Raw genomic sequence first — 25,385 nt, forward strand, 5'->3', positions numbered from 1 at the left:
GCCAAAGCTGCCTGCAGCAGATGTAATTTGCTTGAGAAATGAATCTTTGTTTTTGTAAATTACTGAGTTGTAGGGGTTGTTTGTTACCTAAGCATAATCCACCAAAAGCTGACTGATACACCATGCTAGTGTTACTAAGTTTTAGTGAACACCAATGAGCCCTACCTTTATCTGTCCAGACCTTGGTTCAGGGGATTTCTTCTAACGACTTGTGCCATCTCACACCTTGAACCTGAAAGGAAGAAAAATACACTCAGAGACTCAAGCCCAGGAATCCAGGTCTTGGAAGGTTACTATAAAGATATAAAACAGTAATTCCATTTTTAAAAATCACTAAACTACTGCATCATTTTTTTTTTTTAAACCTGGGCAAACACAAGTCTGTCGCTCATGGACCTGGACGGTTTGGGAGTGACTCCCCAGCCCTTTCAACACCAGGTCACACGTTTCCATCCCGCCTTTCCACTCCAGGCGCATGAATGGAGCGCTGTGTCTTTAAGGGGGACGCGGCGCTGAGGTTTCCGCACAGGACAAAATGTCTGCGAGGATCCTGGAGGGGATCGGCCGATCCCAGACACCCAGCTCACCTCCCGCTTCGGGGGTGATGGGGTGAGTGTGGGCTACGAGACTCGCGGCGGCGGCGCGTGCCCACGGGAGACTGGGGAGTCCCGGGGGACAGGTGAGGGATCGCGGGAAGCTGCCTGGGGGCGGCGGAGTGAGCTGGGACCAGCCGGGGGCCTGGCGGGGGATCGCAGAGCAGCCAGCGCCCCGCAGACTCAGACGCGCAGGTTTGCCAGTGCACGGGGTGCCGGGCGTGCCCTTCGCGGTCGTGGGATTACCGTTATTGTAAAAGATGCATTTGGACCCGGGATTCTGCGTAACGCCCGGTTCAGTTTCTTTATGCGCCTCATTTTTGCTCCTGCTCTACAGTCTCCCTTCAAAAAAGTTATTCAGGAATATCGAAAGTCATGTGCTCTCCCTTTATTAAAGTTGCCTTATTGCAGTCAGTCCTTTAACAGGGCAAGTGGTTGGCGGCCCTTTCTCTAATTGAGACTTTCTGAATGTTTCCCACTTTGGGGAGAAACCGAATGCAAGCCAGATGCTCAAACAAAGACCCCGATCCCCACCGTGCTCAAACAAAGGAATTTTCTGATCCTTCAGGAACAACATACAGGAGCAGTTTGCTATAATCACTTACACTAACCTAATGCCCGAAGTTTACCAAGCAAAGTTAGTTTTCCCTCCTTGAAAGAAAAAAAAAAAAAAAGTACCTGCTACCATCCGAACTTCTAATTAGCCAAGACTACAAAGATGCGGTGTTTAAGAGAAACTGTTGTAGAAATAGCTTAATAAATTGACGTAATTAGGGTAATCATTTTCTGTACTTTTCATTAATGTAATTATTTATATACATTTTTTAGCCAAAAATAGCTTGAGGCAGCTGACAATGAAAAGTATACAACAATGTATGCAAAGACCAAGAGCCAAAACCAGGTAATTCTTAATTAAAAAATCTTTGTTACAGAGCTCTTCAAAGTAGGGCAGCTTGAAATCCCACTAATTCATATTAAATAATGCATCTTACAAGATGAAAATGGATCAACACCCTTCATTTTAGGAACACATGTATTAAATAAAATAATGTAGGCCTGAAATAAAGGTCCACTTAGGGAAGAAGCTTCACAATTTTCATTAAAAAAAAATACATTAACAGAGAGCATTTCTCAGCCTTTTAGCTAATGGAAGAAGTATCTAAAATTTTGGCTTATGACATTTAGAGAACATCTCTGATTTACCAGTTAATTAGCTGTGGGTCCAGTACATTTTTTACAATCCATGTGTAACATTTTTCCAAATTTTTTCACACTTAACCCTTTATTCCCTAACTGAGGTATCCATCCTTTACAGTTTGGAAGCATTTTTACTTCATCTAAGCCTGGTGACTATAGACTAATTTTTCTAACTGTCTAGATTTGTTTATAAATAGATTAATATATGGCAGTAAATTAATATTTCAAGAGATGGACAGGTAACAGATGAACTGTGGTTTCCTTGATACCTCAGTTGTCAAGGCTAATTATTTGTTATAATTATTATATTCTGCTTTGATTAAAGTTACTGGTGGATAAAAATGTTTTTAGTGTTTTCACATAAGTCTGTGTGGATTTGACATTAGGGTGAATTTCTCACCTAAGATCCAGCCAGGCTCAACCTATACATATTTGTTTATAACTCTGCTAGATTAATCCAACTAAAGTGATTAGACTTGACCATGCAAGGACAAACAGAGCTTTCTGTGATTTTTTTAGAACACTGCCTGGTTCTTTGACCTTTAGCCTGCCTGATATTTTGTATGTGTACAAGCACAAGTGTAAAATAATAAAATTAACTTTTGTGGGTGGTCTATAGGATGATTCTCAATGTTATAATCATACATTGTATGTATACACCCATATTTACACAAAGTATTCATCCAGGTTCTGATCTCTTCCTTTATTCTCTATATTGGTATTCAGGGAGATCATATTGAGGAATATGGGTTTTAATCTGATAAGTTATTAGAAGAATAAAACTTCTTCAGAGAACATCAAGTGCAGAGGTAATTAATATGAATGTCTTATCTTCCAGCAGCTTAGACTTTGTATCATCCCTTCCAGATAATGGATACTGGAATGAAACTCATCATAGAATTCAGAGGCATCATACCATTAATACTACTGTCTCCCTTTCCAAGAAATAACTAAAATCTACTTTTTTTTTCAGCTTTTTTCCCCCTGAAATTGGACTCAAACATTTCCACTGTTAAATTAATTTCATGCTAGCAGTGCATTTATTTAGCTTCAAGAAATTTTATTTAAAATACGAGCTTGGAAGCCTAATTATACAACTAAAGACCTGGAACTTTATTTATTAGAGTCAGCACTAATGGTGATGTGTTTTAGTGAATGTTGTACCCTGAGCAAGGTGGGGAAGGGAAAGAATGCTTAAGCACGTGTACCTGCATGAACCTTTGTGTTAGGGTCCCCAAGCCCACCCTTCCCCACTCTTCATGAGTGAACACTGCTCTGATCTTTACCATGGGTGTCAGCATCTTGAAGCATCTCTCCCCACCAGATGGTAGGCTTCCAGAGGGCAGGGACTATGTGGTGCTCCTCTTGGCAGCCTGGGCAGCAAGCACGTGCCTGGCCCTGATCAGGTACACAAGGAGAGTCTGAATGAAAGAGTGGAAGAAGTGAACGGACGTAAACGAAATAACCATTCATTGGCACCTTTCTGGTAGTTTTTAAATTGTTTAAGGAAAATTAAGAGAGCTTTTACTTTCCGTTTTCTTCTTGTTAGCTAACCAAACAAGTTAATAGGTGTTCAGTTTGGGGGCAGTACTTGGTAAGGAAGAAATGCATATCACAGGACTCCAGCTAACTAGGCCTCCCTATCATCTTCTACCTGAGTGATGAGCCACCTATTTTGCAGGAAGATCAAATGAGGAAGTGAAAATAAATTTGGTTGGGGGTGGGGAAGTGGATCTATGATTCTTTTTAATTTGTTTTTTGTATTTAAAAATCCCCAAGAGAATTCTTCCAACTTAAACTACTTCCTCTATTGAATAACAGAATATGTTAAAGAGAAAAACAGCACTGCCTTTTAGCCACTAAGATCTTCACGTAGGCATGTTTGAATAGTAAATACTGGGAGCTTCCTTTTGTTCATGCTTTGAATTGATATAGCACTGGCAGTCCAACAGTGACATCTCGTGCGTTATCTGATTTCAGCCACCTATTTATTAGGGGCAGCTAATCTTATCATTTCTCCTGACAGATGGGGAGATAGAGACTCCGGTGAGCTGGGGCTAAGAAAGGTAAAGTCGGGCTCATTTCATTGAATGCAGTGTCCCCTGAGTGCCTGCCCTATGCAGGCCCTATGCCGGGGAGATGAGTGAGGTGGGCTGCCCTGCCATGGCGTCCTCCATCTTACGTCGATATAGAATCTCCTTCTGCTCAGGCAGGGCACAGCGAACCACCCACACTGAGCAAGCTCACACACTGGGATCCCTCCAGGGCCAGATGGCAGCGCACTATGCCCCATGGGATTGTTCCCTCCAGTCTCCAGAGTTAAGGCTGCCTAGGCCTGCCTGAGCTCACATGCTTGAGGATTGTTTTATAAAATTACTCTTTATTTATGTATAGACCCTGCCATATACATACTCTACCTAAATGTATACACATGATCACGTACATGCTTTCTCAGCACCCTTTTTCTTTTCCTTTTGTCTTTACCTCTTCCCCTTCTCCTTTCACATCAGCTGCCACCCACTCAACCCATAGTGTATCTCCTTATTTTTCTTCATATATATAAAAAATCATTAATCTGTATATCCTATACAGATCTACTTATTACTTAATAAGAGTGAGATCATATTATACACACTTTTATGCATCTTGCTTTTCTCCCTAAACAGTTCCTCCAGAAATCCCCCTGACAGAGCTCCAATCCATCCTTTTTAATGGCAGCATAATATTCCCTGGGGTGACTACACATTATTTACCCAGCCATTTTCCTGCTGATAGGCATTCTCTTGATTCCAGTTTTTTTCCATTCTGAATAATACTATGATAAACATCCTAATACATGTTACTTTACATATTGGTACTTTTACTTCTACAGAACAGATTCCCAGGAGTTGGATCCCCAATTATATCTATTTTTAATTCATAGAAATTGCAGATTGCTTTTCCTAAAAGCCTTCACATCTCCACTAGGAATGCATGAGCATACCCTTTTCTCTGCCCCCCTTCCAACTTTGGCTGACAGACCTCTTCATTTTTGTTAGTGTGATGGATCTAACATGAGACCTTATTGTTACTTTAATAGCACTTCCCTGAATATAAGTGGTGTGCATCTTTTCACAGATTTCCTGGCCATCTGATTTTGCTCTTGGGTCATTTGCCTACTCATATTTCTTGCCCATTTTTCAATTGGCTTGTTTGTCTTTTTCTTCTCAGTTTGTAAGAGCTCTTTGTATATTAGGGTCGTGGCTGAAGATTCTAAGACTTCTCTCCCAAGCCAAGCTGACTTCCAAGCCAAGCTTCTCTCCCTCTGCACTGTAGGGATGGTTGAAGTGAGCTCAGGGATTGCTTAGCAGACCTAGGAAGGCTCTGTTAGGAACGACTTGTGGCCACAGTTACTGCTGGTCACTCTTTAGAGACTGAATCTGAACAGAAGACTCTTTTGAGCCAGAATGTAGCTGTGGTCGGAGGGCTGAGAAGGTGAGGCAGTTCTGAACCATGCTGCCTTCCACCGGTTAAGACCTCCGAGAGTGAAGCCTTGCCAGGGCAGAGGAGGTCCCTCTGCCGCCCTCAGAGGGGCAGCACTCTGCTGGCCAACACTTGTGGTGCTGCTTGTCCCTGGCTCAGATGAGGGCTCGAATAAGTCTAAAGGATTAAGACATCAAAATCAGTGATCAGTGCTTCTCATCCCTGTTTTCCACCTTAAGTCTTAGAACAGATGCCACTCCTGTATGTGGCACTCCTCTGGGCATCCCAGATTTTGAAGAAACCCAGAGACATCTTGTAGGGAGGTAAAGCATGACAGTAATTAGTCACCTCTGGCACTTGTAGGGGCACATCAGTAACAATTGCTCTCAGACTCTGGCAGAGGTAGGAGAGTCTGCAGCAATACAATTTTCAACCCCCAGCTCAAGAAAGCATATCAGAATGCAAAGCAATAGTCTTAATGTTATACAAAAACTTTAAATCTCTTTTTTTTTAACATCTTCATTGGAGTATAATTGCTTTACAATGGTGTTAAATCTCTTTTAATTTATAAAGTAAATATAGGCACTCATAATACTACTATTCTCTCCACTTCTCTGTATGTCTAGTAATTTTTTTAAAAGGGCACACTCTGGAAAGGTAAGATTCTAATTTAGAAGGAATGGAATTCTAAAAAAAGAAAAAAGAAATGTAGAAAAAATTTTAAGTAAAGCTGGATAACAAAAAACATCTCTAGGGCTTCCCTGGTGGCGCAGTGGTTGAGAGTCCGCCTGCTGATGCAGGGGACGTGGGTTCGTGCCCCAGTCCGGGAAGATTCCCACATGCCGCGGAGCAGCTAGGCCCGTGAGCCATGGCTGCTGAGCCTGCACGTCCGGAGCCTGTGCTCCGCAACGGGAGAGGCCACAACAGTGAGAGGCCCGCGTAACGCAAAAAAAAAAATCTCTAAGCCTAAAATCTGGTTCTGTTTACTAAACACAATGTTTACTAACCGCAAAACAGTTATTCTTGAAGGGGGTCTGTAACTCCCCTCCTCATCCCACCACTCCAGCTTTGGGGACTTTAGTGATTTAGTAAATCTCTTGGGGGAAATCTAGCCTTTAATTTCTAAAGACCTTTTATACTAATTATCATGGGTAACCATGTTCAAACCAATGCCTCATATCAGAAGATATGTAAATAGCTATTTCTTTTGTTAGAAGAGGACTGGTACTTTTTTTTTTTTTTTTTTTTTGGATGATTCTGGTAAATTCATTCTTTTTTTTTTTTTTTAATTCAAGAGATGTTAAATGTCCTGCCTGATCTCAGTGGACTTGCTTGGTGGGAAAAAAACAAATGAGGTTTAGAAAAGTGTAACGCATCTGTAACAAGACTATTAGCAACTGAATTAAAAGCTTCACTAAATACTATTATTAAAGCAACATATTTTTCCTGTTTTCATCTTTGTCTTCAGTCATCCCTAGTTGCCTTTAATAAAAGAGATTCTGGAACTTCATCATCTCCACTGCTGCTGGTTCAAAACCTGACAGTAGGAGCGGGCACTGGCTATCTCACTGTCTGTTATTCTCCCACCTCGGCCTGAATTTTCCCGATGAAATAAGTTCTCAGGAGAGCTCCAAGTCTGTCATATATTCTCTTATTATTATTTTTAAACTTTCAAAGCAATTTGTCTAGAATCACACATTTGACCCTTCGTGAAGTTATTTTTTATTTTTTTATTTATTTATTTATTTATTTTTTTTTTTTTTTTTTTTTTTTTTGCGGTACGCGGGCCTCTCACTGCTGCGGCCTCTCCCGCTGCGGAGCACAGGCTCCGGACGCGCAGGCTCAGCGGCCATGGCCCACGGGCCCAGCCGCTCCGCGGCATATGGGATCCTCCCAGACCGGGGCACGAACCCGTATCCCCTGCATCGGCAGGCGGACTCTCAACCACTGCGCCACCAGGGAGGCCCCGTGAAGTTATTTTTTAAAGAAGAAAATTCACCTTTTCTATCTTCCCCCCTCATTTGATAGGTATAAAGTGGGAAATGTTTTCTTAATAGAAGAGACCTGGCAGTGATAGGCACTGTGTTGTATTTGGATCCCTTTAACTAAAGGTATTTATTGGACAAATCAAACAGCTATTACTTCTATTTTTCTTCCTTAATTAAGAGAATCCACCAAGCTTTTTGTCTTGCAAATATAGAGTGCAGGCCATTTAGCTGGGATAAGCAATATAGAAAACTAATTTTTTTTTTTTTTTATGACTGGAGCACCTCTGAGAGGGTCGGCAGAATGAACACCAGAGGGACATGGCACCATCCAGGATTTCTAGTATCTACTTTCAGGGCTGTTTAACTGAATTTCTTTTACTCCACTGCCTGTCGTCTGAATTTACTCCTAGCACTGCTGATGGTTCTTGAGAAGTCAGAAGCCACACTTCAGTGTTTCCACCTGAGAACCTGGGCTGGCTAGAAACCCTGAGGCAATGATAGAGATAGCCCACCGCCTGATTTGAAGGTAAAAGTTTAGAAAACTGCTTTGTATATTGCTGTTTTCTAAATGTGCGTATTTTAAAAAACATTTTAATGATTTTTAGCAGTCCATGTTTCTCATAAGCACGTCGTTTTTAAAATCACAAAAACAAAGATATTTTTACCTTGAAAAAAACTGTCTCCTTGAAAGCTTTTTGAAAAGCTGCTCAGTCCTAGCACTGTCACCCTTAAAGTCTAAGAAACAAAATTTTCATTCCTGAAACTTTTTTTCCCCACTCCTTTCTTGTGCAACACTGCAAGAATTCAAAAGGGAGCCTTGCTCGTTTTTTTTTTAAGAGCGTAAAGGAGACTAGTTAAAACTAACATATACATACAGCACTTATTTAGCTTATTTTTATGAGAAGCTTGGCTTCCCAATTTTAGTCTTAGTACTTGTTAGCCAGGGAATCCAATAAATTTCGAAGAAAATTCCTGGTTAAGGAAAGAAGGGCTAGGCATTTTCTACCTTCCCCCCCCCGCGAGGAATCAACGGTTAATACCTACTGAAAAAGAAACGCAAGCATCTACCCAAACTAACCGCAGGATTTTTATCAGTAGTGAGAGGGAGGCATGGTTTCTTGACAGGCTAACTCTCATCCTAGAAGTTGTGTGTTGGAGCGTGTGTCCGTGTGCACATGTAATTTTGTGGTCGTCTTACCCTGTGTCCCTCGGTGCAGGCGCTGCCTAGAGAATGAGGAGCGACGAGCCGGCCGTGACCATGGAAGAGACGGGCGGGCCGGACGCGCTTGCGGGCCGTCTGGGGGCGCCGTACTCCGAGGCCTGGGGGTACTTCCACCTGGCGCCGGCGCGCCCCGGCCACGCGTCGGGGCCCTGGGCAACCTGCCGGCTGTGCGGGGAGCAGGTGGGCCGCGGCCCGGGCTGGCACGCGGGCACCGCGGCGCTGTGGAAGCACTTGAGGAGCGCGCACCGGCGGGAGCTGGCGGAGAGCACCGCCCGCCGCTCGCCGCCCGTCGCCCCCGGCCCTGCCGCGGCCGCCGAGGGCGACTGGGCGCGCCTGCTGGAGCAGATGGGCGCGCTGGCCGTGCGCGGCAGCCTGCGGGAGCGCGAGCTGGCGCGGCGCGAGGCGGCCGTGGAGCAGGGCGAGCGCGCCCTGGAGCGCAGGCGGCGGGCGCTACAGGAGGAGGAGCGCGCGGCGGCCCAGGAGCGCCGGGAGCTGCAGGCCGAGAGGGAGGCGCTGCAGGCGCGGCTGCGGGAAGTGAGCCGCCGGGAGGGCGCCTTGGCTTTGGGCTCGGCCCTGCTGCACGCTCCGCTCAAAGAGGAGCCCGAGGGGGACCCCAGGGACGGCTACGTCATCACGAAGGTCTTCCTGTAGGTTTTAGCCGCTCCCACCACCCCCCCACCCCGGGCCAGCGCTACTCAAAAAGTGTGGCCCGCGGACCGGCGTCTTCAGCCTCGCCTGGGAGCGAGATCTCAGGCCCGTTGCCGCTCTGCCTAATCGAAATCGCCAAATGTGGGGTCTTGAGAAGCACTTCGAAGGCCAGGCAGAACCAAAAATCACTCCGTGGTCCTCCGGGGTGCCTGGGAGCGCAAGCCCCAGCGGCCTCCAATGCTGGTGACGTTTAGTGGCATCCGTGCAGGGGGTGGTTTTCCTCTGACTGCCTTCGGAATGAGAGCTCCAACAGCCCTGTGAACCTAGATCACCTGGAGCCATGGCCATCTTGTGCCTGGTGACTTTGAAAGGACAGGAGCTTCCTTACACACCAAAGACTATCACACCAGGTGCCTGTACACCAGCCAGGGCAACCCAGGGGAGAGGGTGCATGGAAATGATAAAGCACTTTTACCCAAAAAAGAGTTTTCCTCATTTCCTAATGAGTAAATCTTTGATGAGTAGTCTTTGCCCAGCACCAATTTCTGAACGGGAGAGTTTCCAAGACTGCTTATTGCCCTGTCATTTCTAGTGTCTTAGGTAGGCAGTCCTGGAGAAGCCCTCTTTTTGCTCCCCTCCCCAGCTTGCCCGGCAGTACCAAGCACCCTATCTTACCTCCGCCCTCTTTTTTCCCCTGTTTCAGAGCCAGTGGCAGCTGTGCCGTTTCCCCACTTAACTGCCTCACACCTGCCGCCTTACTAGCAAGACATGACCCCACCCCCTCCTTGTTATTAGGAAGGGAACTTCTGCCCCCGTATCTCCACAGTCCTCACTCCTGGGCCAAGGGGAAGGCACCCTCCCATCTGAGGCCACCTCCTCCTCTCATGTTTTCATCCATTCCTCTTCCACCTTTCCTGGGCCCTTCCTCCACAACGTTACCTCTTTTCCTCTGTCTCATTCCCTCCCTTTCTTCAGAGTCTTCCTCTTTAGCAATGCCCCAGTCTTCCTTGGACTGAAAAGAAAGACTCCCCCAGCCTGGATGCTCCCAACTGAGCACCCCCTAAGCAAGGACTGTCGAGCAGTCCTTGCTGCTTAGGTTTCTTCCCCATTCCTTACTCCTTCACTCGTGGTCAGCTTTTCATGCTACACTGGACTCTTAAGAAGCCACTACAGTCTCACAATGGCTGAATATGATGATTTATTTTCAGCCTTCATTTTGCTTAATCTCTCCCTTCTTGAAATTTTTCCTTTGGTAGATGGAACTTGCTTTTCCTCCAGAGAATTCCTTTTCCTGATGTAGACTGATTTCCAAACAGTTTTTCTTCAGGTCTCTTTTTTCCTCATTTTTCTGAGAATTTGAAAATGTTCAAGCATCCAGAAAAAGTTGAAAAGCTAGTACAATGAATACCCACATATACCCTCCACCTAAACAGTTAACATTTTTGCCATATTTATTTTTCTTCCCTCCACCCCAAACATGAATGGCATTTCATCCCTAAAGTATTTCAGCATGTTTATCCCAATAGCCTCTAAGATAGAGTCCTTAATTGAAATTCCCTAATTGTCCCAAGAGTGTCTTTTTCTCTTTTCTAAAAAAGAGGGCCCAGTTAAGATTCATACATTACTTTTGATTATAGCTCTAGTCTCTTTTAGTCTAGAGCAGCCCCCTTACTATTTTTTTTCCATGACATTTACTTTTTTAAAAGTCCCGGCCATCTTATGTATGTCTTATAGACGTCCTGTATTCTGGATTTATCTGACTGTTTCCTTAGGCCAATTTATGTACCCAATCTTGGTTCATCTACCTGTAGAGGTACAATAATCACCTCTGTGCCAGCGACTCCTGACTACCTCCAGCCTTGAGTGTTCTTCCGGGTCTGTCCTTCATGGCCAGTCCCCTGCAGCATGTCTCCACCTCTACTTGCATATCTTGCCACAGGAGATGGTAGGGGTAATTCTATTCAACTCTGCATCTCCACCCCTGACCCAATAACTAGTAACTACTGGGCTCTTAAAAATGTATCAGGTACATTTACATGTATTATCTCACTTTATTTCCACAGCAGCTCCTTGGGGGGCAGGTATTAATACTATGCCCATTTTACAGCTAAGGAAACTGAGAGAGGGGTTAAGTGGCTTGTACGAGATTACAGCTGGTAAGTAGTTGAGTCGGGTTCCAAATCCAGTCTCTACCTGCAGATGCCATGCTCCCAGCTGCCGTACTGTCGGCCTTGTTACTCAGTCACCGGAGCTGACACCTGTCTCCTTCCTAATTTCAACTCCAGGTAGTACCATCAGTGACATTAACATGTACTGAGCACTCACCATGCCAGAGCTGTGCTAAGATGCTTCACAAGAATAACTGCCTCTGCCTACTATGCAGCAACCCCACGATATAATTACTCTTACACCCATTTTGTAGAGAAGAGACAGGCTCAGGGGAACTAAGTAATGTAGCGGCAGAGTAGGATTTGAGCACCCGTCTCACTGAATCCTAGGCCCCTGATCTATTGAGTCTATTTCTACAAAGTATCACAGCTGTCTTCCTTCTGATGCCACCTGCTCAGCTCAGGCCCCATTTATCATTCATCTGGGATTCATCTTCCCATCCTTGTCTTCCCACACTGTCCCCTACTTGGCCAAAGGAACTGTCCTAAGCTGACATTGATTGTATCACATTTCCTGCTCAAAGGACCCCCAAGATCACCCATCATCTACAAGCTCTAGTTTTGTGGCTTGACATTCAAGTCTCCTCTACCCCTGTGCCAGTCTTATCTGTCCCTTCCCCTACGCATGCTGTATGCTTTGGCCAAATTGGACTCCTTGTTCTTCTGACATGCCCTGGTCTTGGCACCTCTGTGCCTCAGTTTGCCTTTCCTCCATTTAAAAAAGCCCCTTCAATTTCTAAGTATGAAAAATCCCGCCCATTTTCTAAGACCTAGCTCAAATTCGACTGCCTACATGAAGCTTTCCTGGATTCCTCATCATTCAGAGATGATTCTTTACTTCTCTGGACTCTCAGCATTTTGTATCTCAAAACCCTTAGAAAGGCCATCTAGTGTGTGGCTCTGTGGGTTCCTGTCTTACCTCCCTTGCCTGAGCCCTTGGGAGTAAGGATGGAGTTCATTCATCCTTCTACTGCCACAGTGACTTGCCTGTAACAGCTGCTCAATAAGTATTTGAGGCATTGAACTCACTGTCTTTAAGATTTTCACAAGTCTTCTCAAATTATTAATATAATTATTCATTTATCTTTAATCCTCTAAGTAGAATTCCTAACAAAAAAATAGCCTAAAAGGAAGTAGCAGTAAATTTTTAAAAGCTGTTTAGTCAATAAAGATTTAATAAGTGTGAGTTATTGGGCTGCTTTGTTTGAATCCAATCACCTAGTATGTCATTATCAGGAACACTTTTCTTAAAATTATTTTCTTCACTACACAATTAATAAAAATGCAATGCCCCACTCCATGAAGAAAAGGTGAAAAAAAATCCCCCGAAGTCCTGTCACCTTAGACTGCTATTAACATTTTAATGTATTTTATTCTTTTGTCTCTTGCAATTTTTGTATTACTCTAATAATAGTATGATCTTTCTTTTAAGTATTGAAATTTAACTTCTTCATGTGGGCTTCATAAGTTGGGCTATAAGATCTGAATCTGGACTTTTTGGAAGGAAAAAAAAAACTTCTACAAATGTCACTCATCAGTTTCACCAGTTGTTAGAACCACTAGAATAAGCAAAGATTGACTTTCAGAATCTTAACCGCTCCTTCAAAATAGATGGCTAATGGGAGCACCAGTAGCCTGTTCAGGGGATGGGGAAAGCAATTAGCCTGACTGATGACTTACCACTGGTTGTGGGAGTTATACACTTTTTACAATTCTGCATTGCAATAACTTTTTTATATCAAGCATAAATTACCTTTATAATTAAAGTTACTTACCTCTTGCAAATGGAAAATCCTTACTACCAGCATTCAGCTTCCTTATTTAAGATAAACAAAACTTCCAACACAAGAACTGAGATAATCTGCAGTTCCAGAGAAGCCTAGAAGGAAATGCAGCCCTTGTCCAGTCCAACTCCATCATTTGACAGAGGAGAAAAATGAGCCTGAGTGGCTCGTCCACTCTTAGTGGCTATGATGGCTCACCTGACTCCAGCCTCCTCATCAGACATTCTGCCTCTTTGGCCTTGAGGGCTTCTGCTGACTCACCTGGCAAAGCACAAGGGCTATCAGGACCAACTGGCTAAGCTGGCATCCTGTCAGCTAAGAGCTGGGATCTGAAAGTGCAGAGGTGGGTTCGGGGATTGCATCAGCCTCTCTGGCTGTGGCACAGTCTGCTCACAATTAGAGTTGTCACTGCTAGTGGGTGATGGTGACATGCCTTGCGTATATTGGCAGAGCTTCCTTGATTTATGTGACTAGGCTTGCTAATAGCACCAGCCAGCACTGCCTTTGAGGGCAATGCATGCAGTGGTGAGGTGGATGGATGGAATTGGGATGCAGAATGCCCTGAACCTGACTCCTGAACTCCTGCCATGATGTAAAGTGATCAATCACTTCTTTAGGTTGAAATTTGTCAGGGAGGAGGGGGTGTGGGCAAAGCAGGGTAATGACAACCAAGGCTGAAAGAGCTAGGGCCCTTGATGCACCTAAGTATTCATCCTTGGAGGCTGGAGAAGGGAAGGGCTTGGCTTGGTTTGGGCTGAATTTCTACTTTAAATGGCTGTCCATGTCTTAATGTCTTAGAAGGGATTCATAAAAACTGAGCTGTTGTTTTGTTTTGCTGCCATGGACTCATTAGGGAATTCTATTTCTAAAGGTTTGATCTTCTTACCTTTCTAAAACTTGATTCTGCTCCTTTGTCTGGAAAATGGATGAGGTGATCCTTAAGGCTCCCTTTAGCTCCAACATGCTTTGATTACATAAAATACAGTGAAACATCAATCAATCTTTGAGTGAGTCAGTTGTTCTGTTTAGATTTTCTTGTTAATTGCAGATTTAGAAGAAAATGTTGAAAGTCACATATGTGTGTTTATTAAAAATAATAATAGTATATCACACTTCTACAGAACTGAGGTACTAACTCTATGGGATTCACTACCTAGAACTGAAAATGTGTGCAGTGGTAATGAGCGTGCTCTCCCATACCATACTCTTTTTGTCTTCACAACAACCTGCTGGCAGGACAGGTATAACCATCCATGTTTTACTGTGAGGCTCCATGCTTCAACAAGGTGAAATGGCCTGCTAAAGGCCACACAGCTTAATAAGTAGCAGACTGGAGGCTGGACCTCAATCCGTGGTTCCCAGTCAGACTTAGGACCAAAGAGTTGCACCTCCTCCACAACTCTCTTCTGGCTCACCTCTTTACCAGTGCCAGGACCTCTGCATCATGGCTTGAGTGTTTGCTGACACTTGGGTCAACGTTGGCTACTTTCCACCCACGAGCTCTGGTGCTGAGGGTAAGCAAGGCAGCTTTCCCAGAAGAAGCAAGGTTGGCCTTTATTAGTTTCCTATTGCTGCTGTAACAAATTACCACAAACTTAGTGGCTAAAGACAACACAGATTTTATTATCTTACAGTTCTGCAGGTCAGAGGCCTTGAAATGCATCTCGAAGTGTTGGCAGGGCTGGGTTCTTTTCTAGAGGCTCTAGGAGAGAATCCGTTTTTTTGCCTTTTCCAGCTTCTAGAGGCTGCCCACATTCCTTGGCTTGTGGCCCCTTCCTCTTCAAGGACAGCAAGGACCGGTCTTTCTCACGAGGCATCACTCTTCTCCCTTGTCCACATTTAAAGGACCCTCTTCTTAAGTTCAGCTGGTCAGCAGCCTAATATCATATGCAACCTTAATTCTCCCCTGCCAGGTAATACTGCGTTTCCAGGGATTAGAGTATAGACATTTGGGGAAGGCGGGGACGTGGCAGGCATTATCTACCCACCACAGCATTATACTGCCTGACCCAGGTCTGGGGGGTGGGGGTGGGGGTTTAGAAAGGCACGTACCTGATGGGGACCCCCTATTCCTCAGGAATCAACTTTACTGGGGGTCCTAATATTTCCCTCTTGTATTAATATTTTACTCAGCCTCTCTGCCCAGTGCAGGGAGTCCTCATAGACTTTTCTGAGAAAGATACCTAGAAGGTGACTATGAAGAATGCCTCTGGGGGGAAATCAGAGGCCTCCAGAGTTCTGAGAACATTTACAGATTTGTGGCACTGAGTAGGATCTGGCTGACTAGGAAGGCTGGGGGTGTGTGTGCGAGGAGTTGATCGAGCCTTTAGAGTCAGATGTGAATTAAACTCTAAGCTTTCAAAAAAAAAAAAAAAAAGAGCATTCAAATGTTATTAGTGAAAATGTTGAAACATAAAAAAATAAAAGTAAAATAACATCTAAGCTCCCAACCACCTATGTTAGCTGTCACCTTGGCAACCAGCTCAATCTCTCTGAAATCCAGTTTCTTCATCAGTAAAATAGAAAGAAGACATACCTTACAGAGTTGTTATAGATTACTATTTAGGCAAATTCTGACATAGTTTAAACTCAATAACCATGACTTCTTTTTTTCCTCTTACCTGAATGGGAGCTCAAAACCAATCCAAAGGACTTCAGAAAGAGCACCCTGGAATGATTCCCGAGAGGAGAGGCACATAAGCCACAAAGGTTTGCCAAGTCATTTTCCCTCATGATGGAACTATTTTTCTATCAAAACATAAATTTCATACCTGATTTGCCAAATAAGCTAATCCAGTCAAACTCAATATGACTTGACTACAAAGGAATCTGACCAATCTTACAAGTAAATATATCAAAACCTACCCATTCAAGCACTTCTGCCTTCAAAGTTGTCACCTTTGAAGACTACACAGTTATTCCAAAAATGCTTCCATGCTTAAAACACTTCTGGAACTCCTCTTTTAGAGTAGCTCTTGGAATTTCTGGCACATTCTTTAAAACACTCTAAAGTTGGCAAATATTCATCTTACCAGGAAAAGTTGATTTTTGAAAAGAGCCGCCAGTTACTCAGAGCCCAGTTTGGTGAATATAACCAGATTAACATTTCTTGTTAATAAGGTGTGATTATAATAAAGCAGTGATAATTCTGTGTGCGTGTGGTTCATAAACTGGCCTTGAAGGTGTTGTACATTAAGTTTAAGTAAAGGGAGCACAGTCGTAGTAGAGATTAAAGCCCATTTGAGTGGGTTTATGATGTGAATGAATTCAGATAGCCCTGGGAGTCATTACATATTTAAAATAGTACTAGATGTTTATGAAAATCTTAATTATGACATTCTCTAAAATCTGATTTCATAGTATTAAAATGAAGGCTTTAAGGAAAAGCAATAAATGCTAATGAAAGCTTTATTATTTCAGTATATATTCTCCTGGGCCTTTGGTCAAGGTGAGTAATGATCAGATGAATGAGCCGGCAGAAGTCTGTTAGTAATTGGAAGCTAAGTAACACACTACCACGTGTTTAAATATATTTAATAATAGTCCACCAACTTTTCCCTGTCTTGCTTTCTGGGCAATGAAATGTAGATGAGGGAATTTCTGGGCATTTTAACAGAGATGAGGCAAGCTAGCTTTCTGCTGGAAAAATTTCTGAAAGTCATTCTTACTCAGCAGGCACAGAACATTGTTTGCCTCCATCACATTAGCTTCCCCAAGTGTGTCTGCTCTTCATCCTCCAGGGACTTTTTGATTTAAATGTTTTCCATCAACTCCAATTTCTAGCAACCTGATAAATGTTGCTTTTTTTTCTTGGTACTTCAGTGTTCTATTGTTCAGACTCAGAACCACAAAACCCCAGTGTCTGAGCAGGCAGAGTTACTATTATTTCAGGTAATTAGAGGAGATACATAATCAAATGAAGGGCTGCAGCTTCAGTAAGGTTCTACAGTTGTCTACAAATCCAAAACCCTTAAAAACATGACTAAAATATTTTGAAGACAGAGTTTTTAAGATTTCCCTAAAAAGGTCTGATGTAGAGACAGATCTGAAAGCCTTAAAAACAACAACAAATTGCCCCTTCCCCTCCACCCCAAGAACTTCGGCTTTTGAAAAAACTCTGAAGTGAACAGAAACCATTTTGGATTAATACTTTTTTTGAAACTATCAAGACCTTCATGTGACTACTTGGCCTTTGCAATCTACCAAATAGTATCTAAACATAAATGTAAGCTCCAAGACTGCAGCAAGTCTTGCCCGATTTGTTTACTGCTGTATCCCAAGTGCCGAGAATAGTGCCTGGCCTATATTAAGAACGCCTGCTGAAGGAATGCATTGCTGCTGAACTTTTCTTCTTATGTAACAGTATCTGAAATCTAGTTGTTCGAGTTCTCCCTGTAGCTGCCCTGCTCCCACAGGGTACTGAGGGCCAGGGTGACCTGCGAGACCTCCCTATCATTTTCTCCAATGGCTTCATTTCCAAAGTCATGCAAAATCCACCCCTTCTTGGAGGATGACCTCAAAGGGTCACCCATGATACCTTCTACCCTTTCTCACCGTCTATCATCTACCGGTCTCCTGTTCATTCTCCAATATTCATTAAGAAACCCAGCTCCTGATGCAGTCTTGTCCACGTATCATCACCTCAGGGAATGAAGATGACCCATCCACTTACTCGCCTCATCTGTCCTCCTCCCTGACTTCTACTAATAACCACCATCTCTGCTCCAGGAGTCTACTCCCAACCACACCCTTGGTATTTTTTTTTCTTTTTAATAAATTTATTTATTTATTTTTGGCTGCGTTGGGTCTTCGTTGCTGCAGGCGGGCTTTCTCTAGTTGCAGCGAGCGGGGGCTACTCTTCGTTGCGGTGCGCGGGCTTCTCACTGCAGTGGCTTCTCTTGTTGTGGAGCACGGGCTCTAGGCACGCGGGCTTCAGTAGATGTGGCACGCAGGCTCAGTAGTTGTGGCACACCGGCTTAGTTGCTCCACGGCACGTGGGATCTTCCCAGACCAGGGCTTGAACCCATGACCCCTGCATTGGCAGGTAGATTCTTAACCACTGCACCACCAGGGAAGCCCCAATACGCTTTTTAAAATCAGCAATGTAATAAGAATATTCTCTATCATGGTATAGACAGTTCTATCTTACTCATCTGAACGGCTACAAAGTATTACATAGTAGGCCTGCATCACAATTTAACCAACACCCCAAGTCACCACTAATGGATAGCTGGGTTATCTGGCAGACAGTTACCTGCCCATTCAGTAGCCATTGTCCCCCTCTGCCTTGCTCACTGAACCTGATTTTGTTCCAACAAGCAACATGTTCTGCCCTAGGTGATAGTTCATGATTGGCTTAAGGCAAGTGAGACCATCCTGTTGGCCTACCTTTTCAACTTCCCTTGCAGCTATGGGCAGTAATGTTATCAGGCTCTGGCTAACAACCCTAAGTAGAAGTCTGTTGTGAGAGTTTCTGAGTAAGCTTTTGCTTTCCTGATAAAAGAGAACTAACAGGAATACTGACTGCTCTTTCCTCTTTCTTCTGTTTTGGACATGACTATGATGACTGGAGTTCCAAAAGCCATTTTGCAACTACAATGCCATAAGCCAGCACTAAGAAGAGTAAAGCAGAAAGGCAAAGAGAAAGCCTGGGCCCTGATACACAGACACACACGTAAACACTGACTCATTTTAAAGAATCCAAATGTATTTCCACTTTAAAGCCTGAAAAAGTAAAATGAAATGTTTTAGATCAAAGATTCAAGGCAGAGATATAAGTGATGCCCTACAAAAATAAGAAGCACACTTAGAACACCACAATGGGGAAATACTTTCAGCTGTTCCTGAGAACACCTTTAGATGCTACGTCTAGAAACGCCTTTCTGGCTCCCTGCCAAGCACATCCCTCTGTCCTGTAACTCGTTAAAGAAGGCCTTTGTATACGATCTCTCCTTGTTGGAAATTTCTATTTCTTTTGCCTGCCCTTTGAAAATGTGCCAAATTAAGAAATAATCTTTTACACGAAAAGTTGGAAGGTGTTTGAATTGGGTGAACCATAACTTTTCATAAGTTCACAACCAGAGTAAGTGAAACATCAGAAGCAAAAACTTTTAAAAACAGAAAAACATCTCCCCCTTTCTGAGAAAAAGTGCTTCCTGGCTATTTAATTCTAGAAAACAATTTCTGTTATTTTACTGTAATGGTGATGGTTTCTTCTGTTCTCAATTTTGCCAGCTTCTCATGTTCTGGCAAAACATGTTAGATTTCTCAAAATTCAGCAACTTGTAGCTCCACTTAAACACTTAAAGGCTATTAAGTTAATACATTTATACTGCAAGAATAAACTATAGTTTTAAATATTAGACGCAAAACAACTTTATGTGTAATTCAAATTGTACATAATCCACATTTATGCTTCTAAACAAACAGAAGCTCACATTTGTACTACTTTTACAGTTTACAAAGTGCTTTTACATACATTTTCCCATTTTCTATTCAAGACAAACATGTGAGTTACATATTCTCATTTCACAGGTAGAAATAGAACCAGACATTATTCAGTGGTTTAACCAGTATATAGTATAGCCCTGAGACTTTAGATCTGCAAAGGGTTTTAATAAAGCAAATATCACATATATTTCAATTTTTATCACCATTTTCAAGTTTCCATTTTCTTAACAAAAGAAAACAATGAAAAAGTTTTCCACAATCTAATAATAAAAATGGGAAATATTACATAGGCAGTTGTATACTAACCCAATGAGTGAGATCTACCAGAAGCAAGTTTACTCTGAGGGTCCTATATTGTTACCTATATGTAGGGCACCGGCACCAGAACCACATTTAGATGGGTAATTTTTCTACTTTAGAGAAAATAATGCAGGACACTCCTAGTGCCTCCAAGTCTAATGTACATATATGTGTATGTGTTAGGGTATGTAGGTGGCCAAAAAGGATACAGAAAAATACTTAACCTAGATTTTTAGAGTTATAGAACCTCTGTTTTTCCCATCTTTAGGCCTTTAATAACTTGACAATTGTTTGGTCATATGTCTCATCTTTAGTAATACATTTATTTTTCTTTCCACACCCCCCTTTCATCCTAAGTACCCTGTACACTAAGACTAGAAACTCCAACAGGTAGCTTTCTTTCTGAATTATCTTCCCTACTGCATACTTTTTTCCAGAATTTTCCTTTCCTATTTCTATATCTTGAAGACATTTCTTTATAGTAGATGAAGGAGCTATATAGTTTATATTCATTATGAGAAAAGATCAGTTCCAGCATTGATTTCCCAGCAAAAAGCTGAGAGAAAAGTTGAACAGAAAGGAAAAGAACAGTATTAACAGGCAGAGCGGTGACACCTGCACTCAGAAAGCTGCACTGCAGTCTCCGAAAATCTGAGGTTATCCTTTCATTATTGTGCTGTCAATTTACAGAGGAAAATTCTGGCTGGTCATGAGTTCAAAGCAGACCAGTATGTTTAAATTATTGGTTCAATGAATCATTCTTTTTGATGTTATAATGTTTTTTATTGCATCTGAAGACGTTTTCAATAAGTATCTTGAGTTTGAGGCCTTGGCTAGGTAACCCTTTTGCAGTAGAAATCAGATTTTTCTGGCACAACTCCATTGCCAGCAATGGGATTTATCAAAACTACAAATGCCAGCACACTGAATATTTCAATACTGTACTCAATTGTTCATATCTAAATATTTCAGCTATGAAACAAACCAAAGGTAAACGCTTAATATATAGTACAAATCAACAGATTCTTCACAGAAGAAAACAATGAGACTGATTTTCTACAACATGTCAGCTGTTCATTAGTTCTTCAATAATATTACTTGGGTTATTTCAAATATAATAACATTTATACACCACTACCCATGTTTTCTCAACATTTTCTACCTAGGTCCTAAAGGGCATAAACAAGGATGTATATAGTCAGAATTGTTTTTATAAACTTTCGATGTTTCTTTTGTTATGCATCGTACAATAATGAATATAAAGAGACAAGGACAAATGTACATTTAACTTAGTGGTTACATGAATTTTGCTTATATGGCTAGTTGCTTATATGGGCCTTGCAAATGACAAAATAAAGTAACAAAGCTTGATAAGCTCATCTGTGCCCTGTGAACTTTAGCCCACTCACAGCATAACTTGATTCAGTCACTAGTTTTTAAAAATGTTTTTTAAAAACTGCAAACCACACTTTATTACACATTTCTGAATCAAGAGGGGGTAAATTGTGACACAGTTCCCTCACGCCACTGACTCTTTTGGAGAGAAAATTTCTGCAATTAAACAAGAGTTTCCAAATTCTATAAAAAAGCTTTTGTGTTCTATGACTGACCTTCACTCTACAGTCCCTTTGACCCAAGGCACAGTCCCTGGTGCATCTTTTTGAGATTTAGTTTCGGGGAAGTTTTCAGCAAACCTCTCTCGAGCTTTCTCCCAGTTCTTTTTGCTCTTGTTTTGGAGAAGGTGAACATCTTCAATTGAAGATGGCTTGCCTGTCCCCAAGCCTGCATGTGTTCGCCGAAGTTGAAGCTGGATCTGTTACCAAAAGTTAAGAAGAGAACTTACTGTAGTATCTAAACACACTGAAATCTGCTGTATCCAATTTGGTACTTTATAATTCTTTGAATTAGAAAAGATTGATGCATAAGAAAAAACTGTCAAATGCATCAAATACACACAGGAATAAATACATGATTATACATGATTCTACACTGTCTTGCTTGTCAATAAGTACAGTTGACGCTATAGAAAACAGAATGCTCCTTAAATAGCAATCACCAAATTTCACTGAGATGCTGCAGAATCAATCTGTCATCTACTCTAACGAGAAGTAAAAGCAATGGATGTATTTAAACCTACAGTCCAAGCCTCACTTAAGTAAGTGAACAGGTAAGTTAAACATTAAGAGTCATGGGACTTCCCTGGTGGTGCAGTGGTTAAGAATCCACCTGCCAATGCAGGAGACACGGGTTCGAGCCCTGGTCCGGGAAGATCCCACATGCCGTGGGGCAACTAAGCCCGTGCACCACAACTACTGAGCCTGCGCTCTAGAGCCCACGAGCCACAACTACTGAGCCCACGTGCCACAACTACTGAAGCCCGCGTGCCTAGAGCCCGTGCTCCGCAACAAGAGAAGCCACTGCAACGAGAAGCCCGTGGACCGCAACAAAGAGTAGCCGCCACTCGCCACAACTAGAGAAAGCTTGTGCGCAGCAACGAAGACCCAATGCAGCCAAAAATAAATAAATATATTTAAAAAATTAAAAAAAATTAAGAGTCATAAAAAGAGAACTTGTTTATTTTCATAAAAGGAGGGGAGGACTTTGCATTATTTTGAGAACCATTATAAGCCACCAGTTACTGAGTGCCTAATATATGTCAGGCACCATCCTAGGGGCTTTACGTTCAGACATCCCTGAAAGAGTTCTCATTATCCTCATTTTTACATATGAAAACTGAAATCCAAACTTGCCCTAAGTCGCACAGCTAGTGATAGAACACATATTCTAACCTGACTACTAAACCCATGTTCATCCCACTGTACCTCAATGAAATGAGAAAATTTACATTAAACTCTCACTAATGCACCCATTATTTCTTTAGGTACCAAGTAATTATCAAGAAAGTTCTTTGATCATATTACTACTTTGTAAGGTTTTTGTGAAAGAGAATCTGAACCTCTGATGAACCATGGGACTATAGAATTAAACCACTGTATTGTTTTCCAGACATGATTCTCGCTATTGCTTGTTACATGCTCTGAATCTTGAACCTAAAACAGATTCTCCAGCTAGTACAGAGTCTGCCTTTTCGTAAAGTAACACTGTGATTGCTCTTGCATGTTAGGATAAGGCACAGTAAAGAAGTCATTAAAAATAACTAATAGACAGAGAAGAACTTCTGGCTCAGGAAATAATATTCACTATCCTAGTCTGATGAAGAAAAAAACTCTAAGGGCCTTCCTAAGAACTTTAAAAACAAAACAAAACAAATCATAAACACATATATTTGGTAACTGTGATTGCCACAAAGGTAGTAATTATGTCTCTTTTTGCTTGCTACAATACTCCTAGCACTTAAGGCAACACCTGGCATATAGTAAGTACAGTAAATATATCCATTACAAGAATAAAGAATGAAAGAAATCTTGAGTCTTACCGGAGTTTTCATTCCTCCACCGTCCTTCCCTAGGCCCTCTCCTTTTTTCCAACCCATCTTTTCCAACATCTTCCGACCTTTATTGCTATCAGTAATTTCACTTTAGAGAAAAGTAAGATGAGAGTTGATTTCTAAAGACCATTTAAGTCACATTTATAATAAATTCATGAATTAAAAATAACTGGTACGACTACTTTAGAAACTATTTGGCATTACCTAATAAAGTTGAAGATACACAAATCCTACTCCTACATATGCTACTTAATGGAAAAGGGAATGTTTTGCAGCCAAATCTAACAATAAACACAAATTAGAAACAATCCAGATGTCCATCAGTGGTAAAGTAGATAAACTGTGGCATATTCATACGAGAGAATATTATATGGCAATGAAAATAAAATGTACCTAACATAACAAAGTAATGCTGGACAAAAAGAATATAGACACAAAATAAATACTAAATTATTCCATTTAGTTAAAGTTAAAAAATAAGTGAAATTAATCTGATGCTGGTGAAGTCAGTAGAATAGTTACCTTTGGGGAGGAGAGAGGAATAGTGATTAAGAGGGGACACTAGGAGGGTAGGTTTCTGGAGTTACTGATAATTTTCTATTTCTTGACCAAGAGGTGTATTCTGCAATGTGTTAATCTTATGATGTATCACTGATATTGATACTTACATTTGTGAATTTAACATCAACAAAAAAAGTTAAAACAAAACTAAACCTCTCGTTAACTATTTGCATTTTGTTTTATGATTTTATGGTCTGCTAATTTAAGGGTATTTTATGTTCTATCACACTGTTTTTTCAGTTCTACAAAATATGTAAATCAGCTCTTCAATAACAATAACCCAAGCAATGTCAGACCAATGGACTTCATTTTTCATTTCTGTCTTCTAATTTAACTGTAATGCAATCTTCATATTCTAAATCAATTATTTCAAAAATATTAAACCTTAAAATATATTTGTCATGTTGCTTAGCATATCTAACTTAAAATGCTATATTTCATAAAATGTGACTCCATAAATTCTAAGATGCACTGTTAGTCTATGTAACATTAAGAAAAAACTGCTGTCACATGTAACTGTAAAATTCTATCCAAGTAGTATATCTTAGAATCAATAAAATGATAATAAGTCAAAATTTAGTAACTAATTGTTAGTTCTACATGAAAAATTTAAATGTTAACTAAACCTAGAATTTATATTCTGAGAAACAAAATGTAGCTAATATATGATTAAATGCAGAAATATAATCATTTTGTAGGCTTCAAAATTACATTTTTCATGTTTATCAATGCTACTTTATCAAGAGAAACGAACTGAATCAAAAATAAGTAAGGGGGCTTCCCTGGTGGCGCAGTGGTTGAGAGTCTGCCTGCCGATGCAGGGGACACGGGTTCGTGCCCTGGTCTGGGAAGATCCCACATGCCGCGGAGCGGCTGGGCCCGTGAGCCATGGCCGCTGAGCCTGCGCGTCCGGAGCCTGTGCTCCGCGACAGGAGAGGCCACAACAGTGAGAGGCCCGTGTACCGCAAAAAAATAAAAAAATAAAAAAATAAGGAAGGGACTCCCCTGGTGGTCCAGTGGTTAAGAATCCACCTTCCAATGCAGGGGATGCGGGTTCCATCCCTCATCAGGGAACTAAGATCCCACATGCTACGGGGCAACTAAGCCCGCGTGCCACAACTAAGACCCGACGCAGCCCCCCCGCAGAAAAAAACAGTAAGAAAAATAGTATTTCAGGGTCAAGAACAGAAGCAGTTGAGTTCTGAAATAACTATTAAAAGTATCAGTCCATACCAATTTCTTACTAGCCCAGCCTCCTAAGTATCTAATATATAAAAGTATGGTCACTCAATTGTGTGGCTACAATGTTAGCTATGCATATATATGTGTGTTTAAGTTTGTATGTGATAAATCTGTATGTATACTTACATATATGATCAGTAATTTTCTAGGGAATAACGCAATACCAATATTAGAAGAAAATGTAAACAGATGTAGTTTCCATCTTGTTCTATATTATTCCTTTAAAGGTTACCTATCAGATTATATAGCCCCATAAATCACATTACCCTATGAATGTGATTATGGTACAAAGATTGTTTCAAGCAATTAAAATTTAATACTT

General features: G+C 41.7%; 2 protein-coding genes across 2 annotated transcripts in view; one reads left to right on the top strand and one right to left on the bottom strand.

The window, feature by feature from the left end:
- Positions 1 to 8,471: 8,471 nt before the first annotated feature.
- On the top strand, positions 8,472 to 9,533 carry ZBED3 (zinc finger BED-type containing 3; the record flags this gene model as incomplete). The annotated part of the gene is made up of 1 exon (XM_079703281.1): positions 8,472 to 9,533. One exon carries the CDS (start codon positions 8,472 to 8,474, stop codon positions 9,111 to 9,113), a length of 642 nt encoding a protein of 213 aa, XP_079559407.1. The 3' UTR covers positions 9,114 to 9,533.
- Positions 9,534 to 21,424: 11,891 nt separating this feature from the next.
- AGGF1 (angiogenic factor with G-patch and FHA domains 1) overlaps positions 21,425 to 25,385 on the bottom strand; it is a gene marked incomplete at both ends in the record, with an annotated part of 52,679 nt that continues 48,718 nt past the window's right edge. The window contains 2 exons of the mRNA XM_079702705.1: positions 21,425 to 21,625; positions 23,249 to 23,348. Coding sequence (XP_079558831.1) covers positions 21,425 to 21,625; positions 23,249 to 23,348 — 301 coding nt within the window. The remainder of the gene's footprint in view (positions 21,626 to 23,248; positions 23,349 to 25,385) is intronic.

The sequence above is a fragment of the Hyperoodon ampullatus genome (assembly GCF_949752795.1).
Source record: "Hyperoodon ampullatus genome assembly, chromosome: 4".
Classification (NCBI taxonomy): domain Eukaryota; kingdom Metazoa; phylum Chordata; class Mammalia; order Artiodactyla; family Ziphiidae; genus Hyperoodon; species Hyperoodon ampullatus.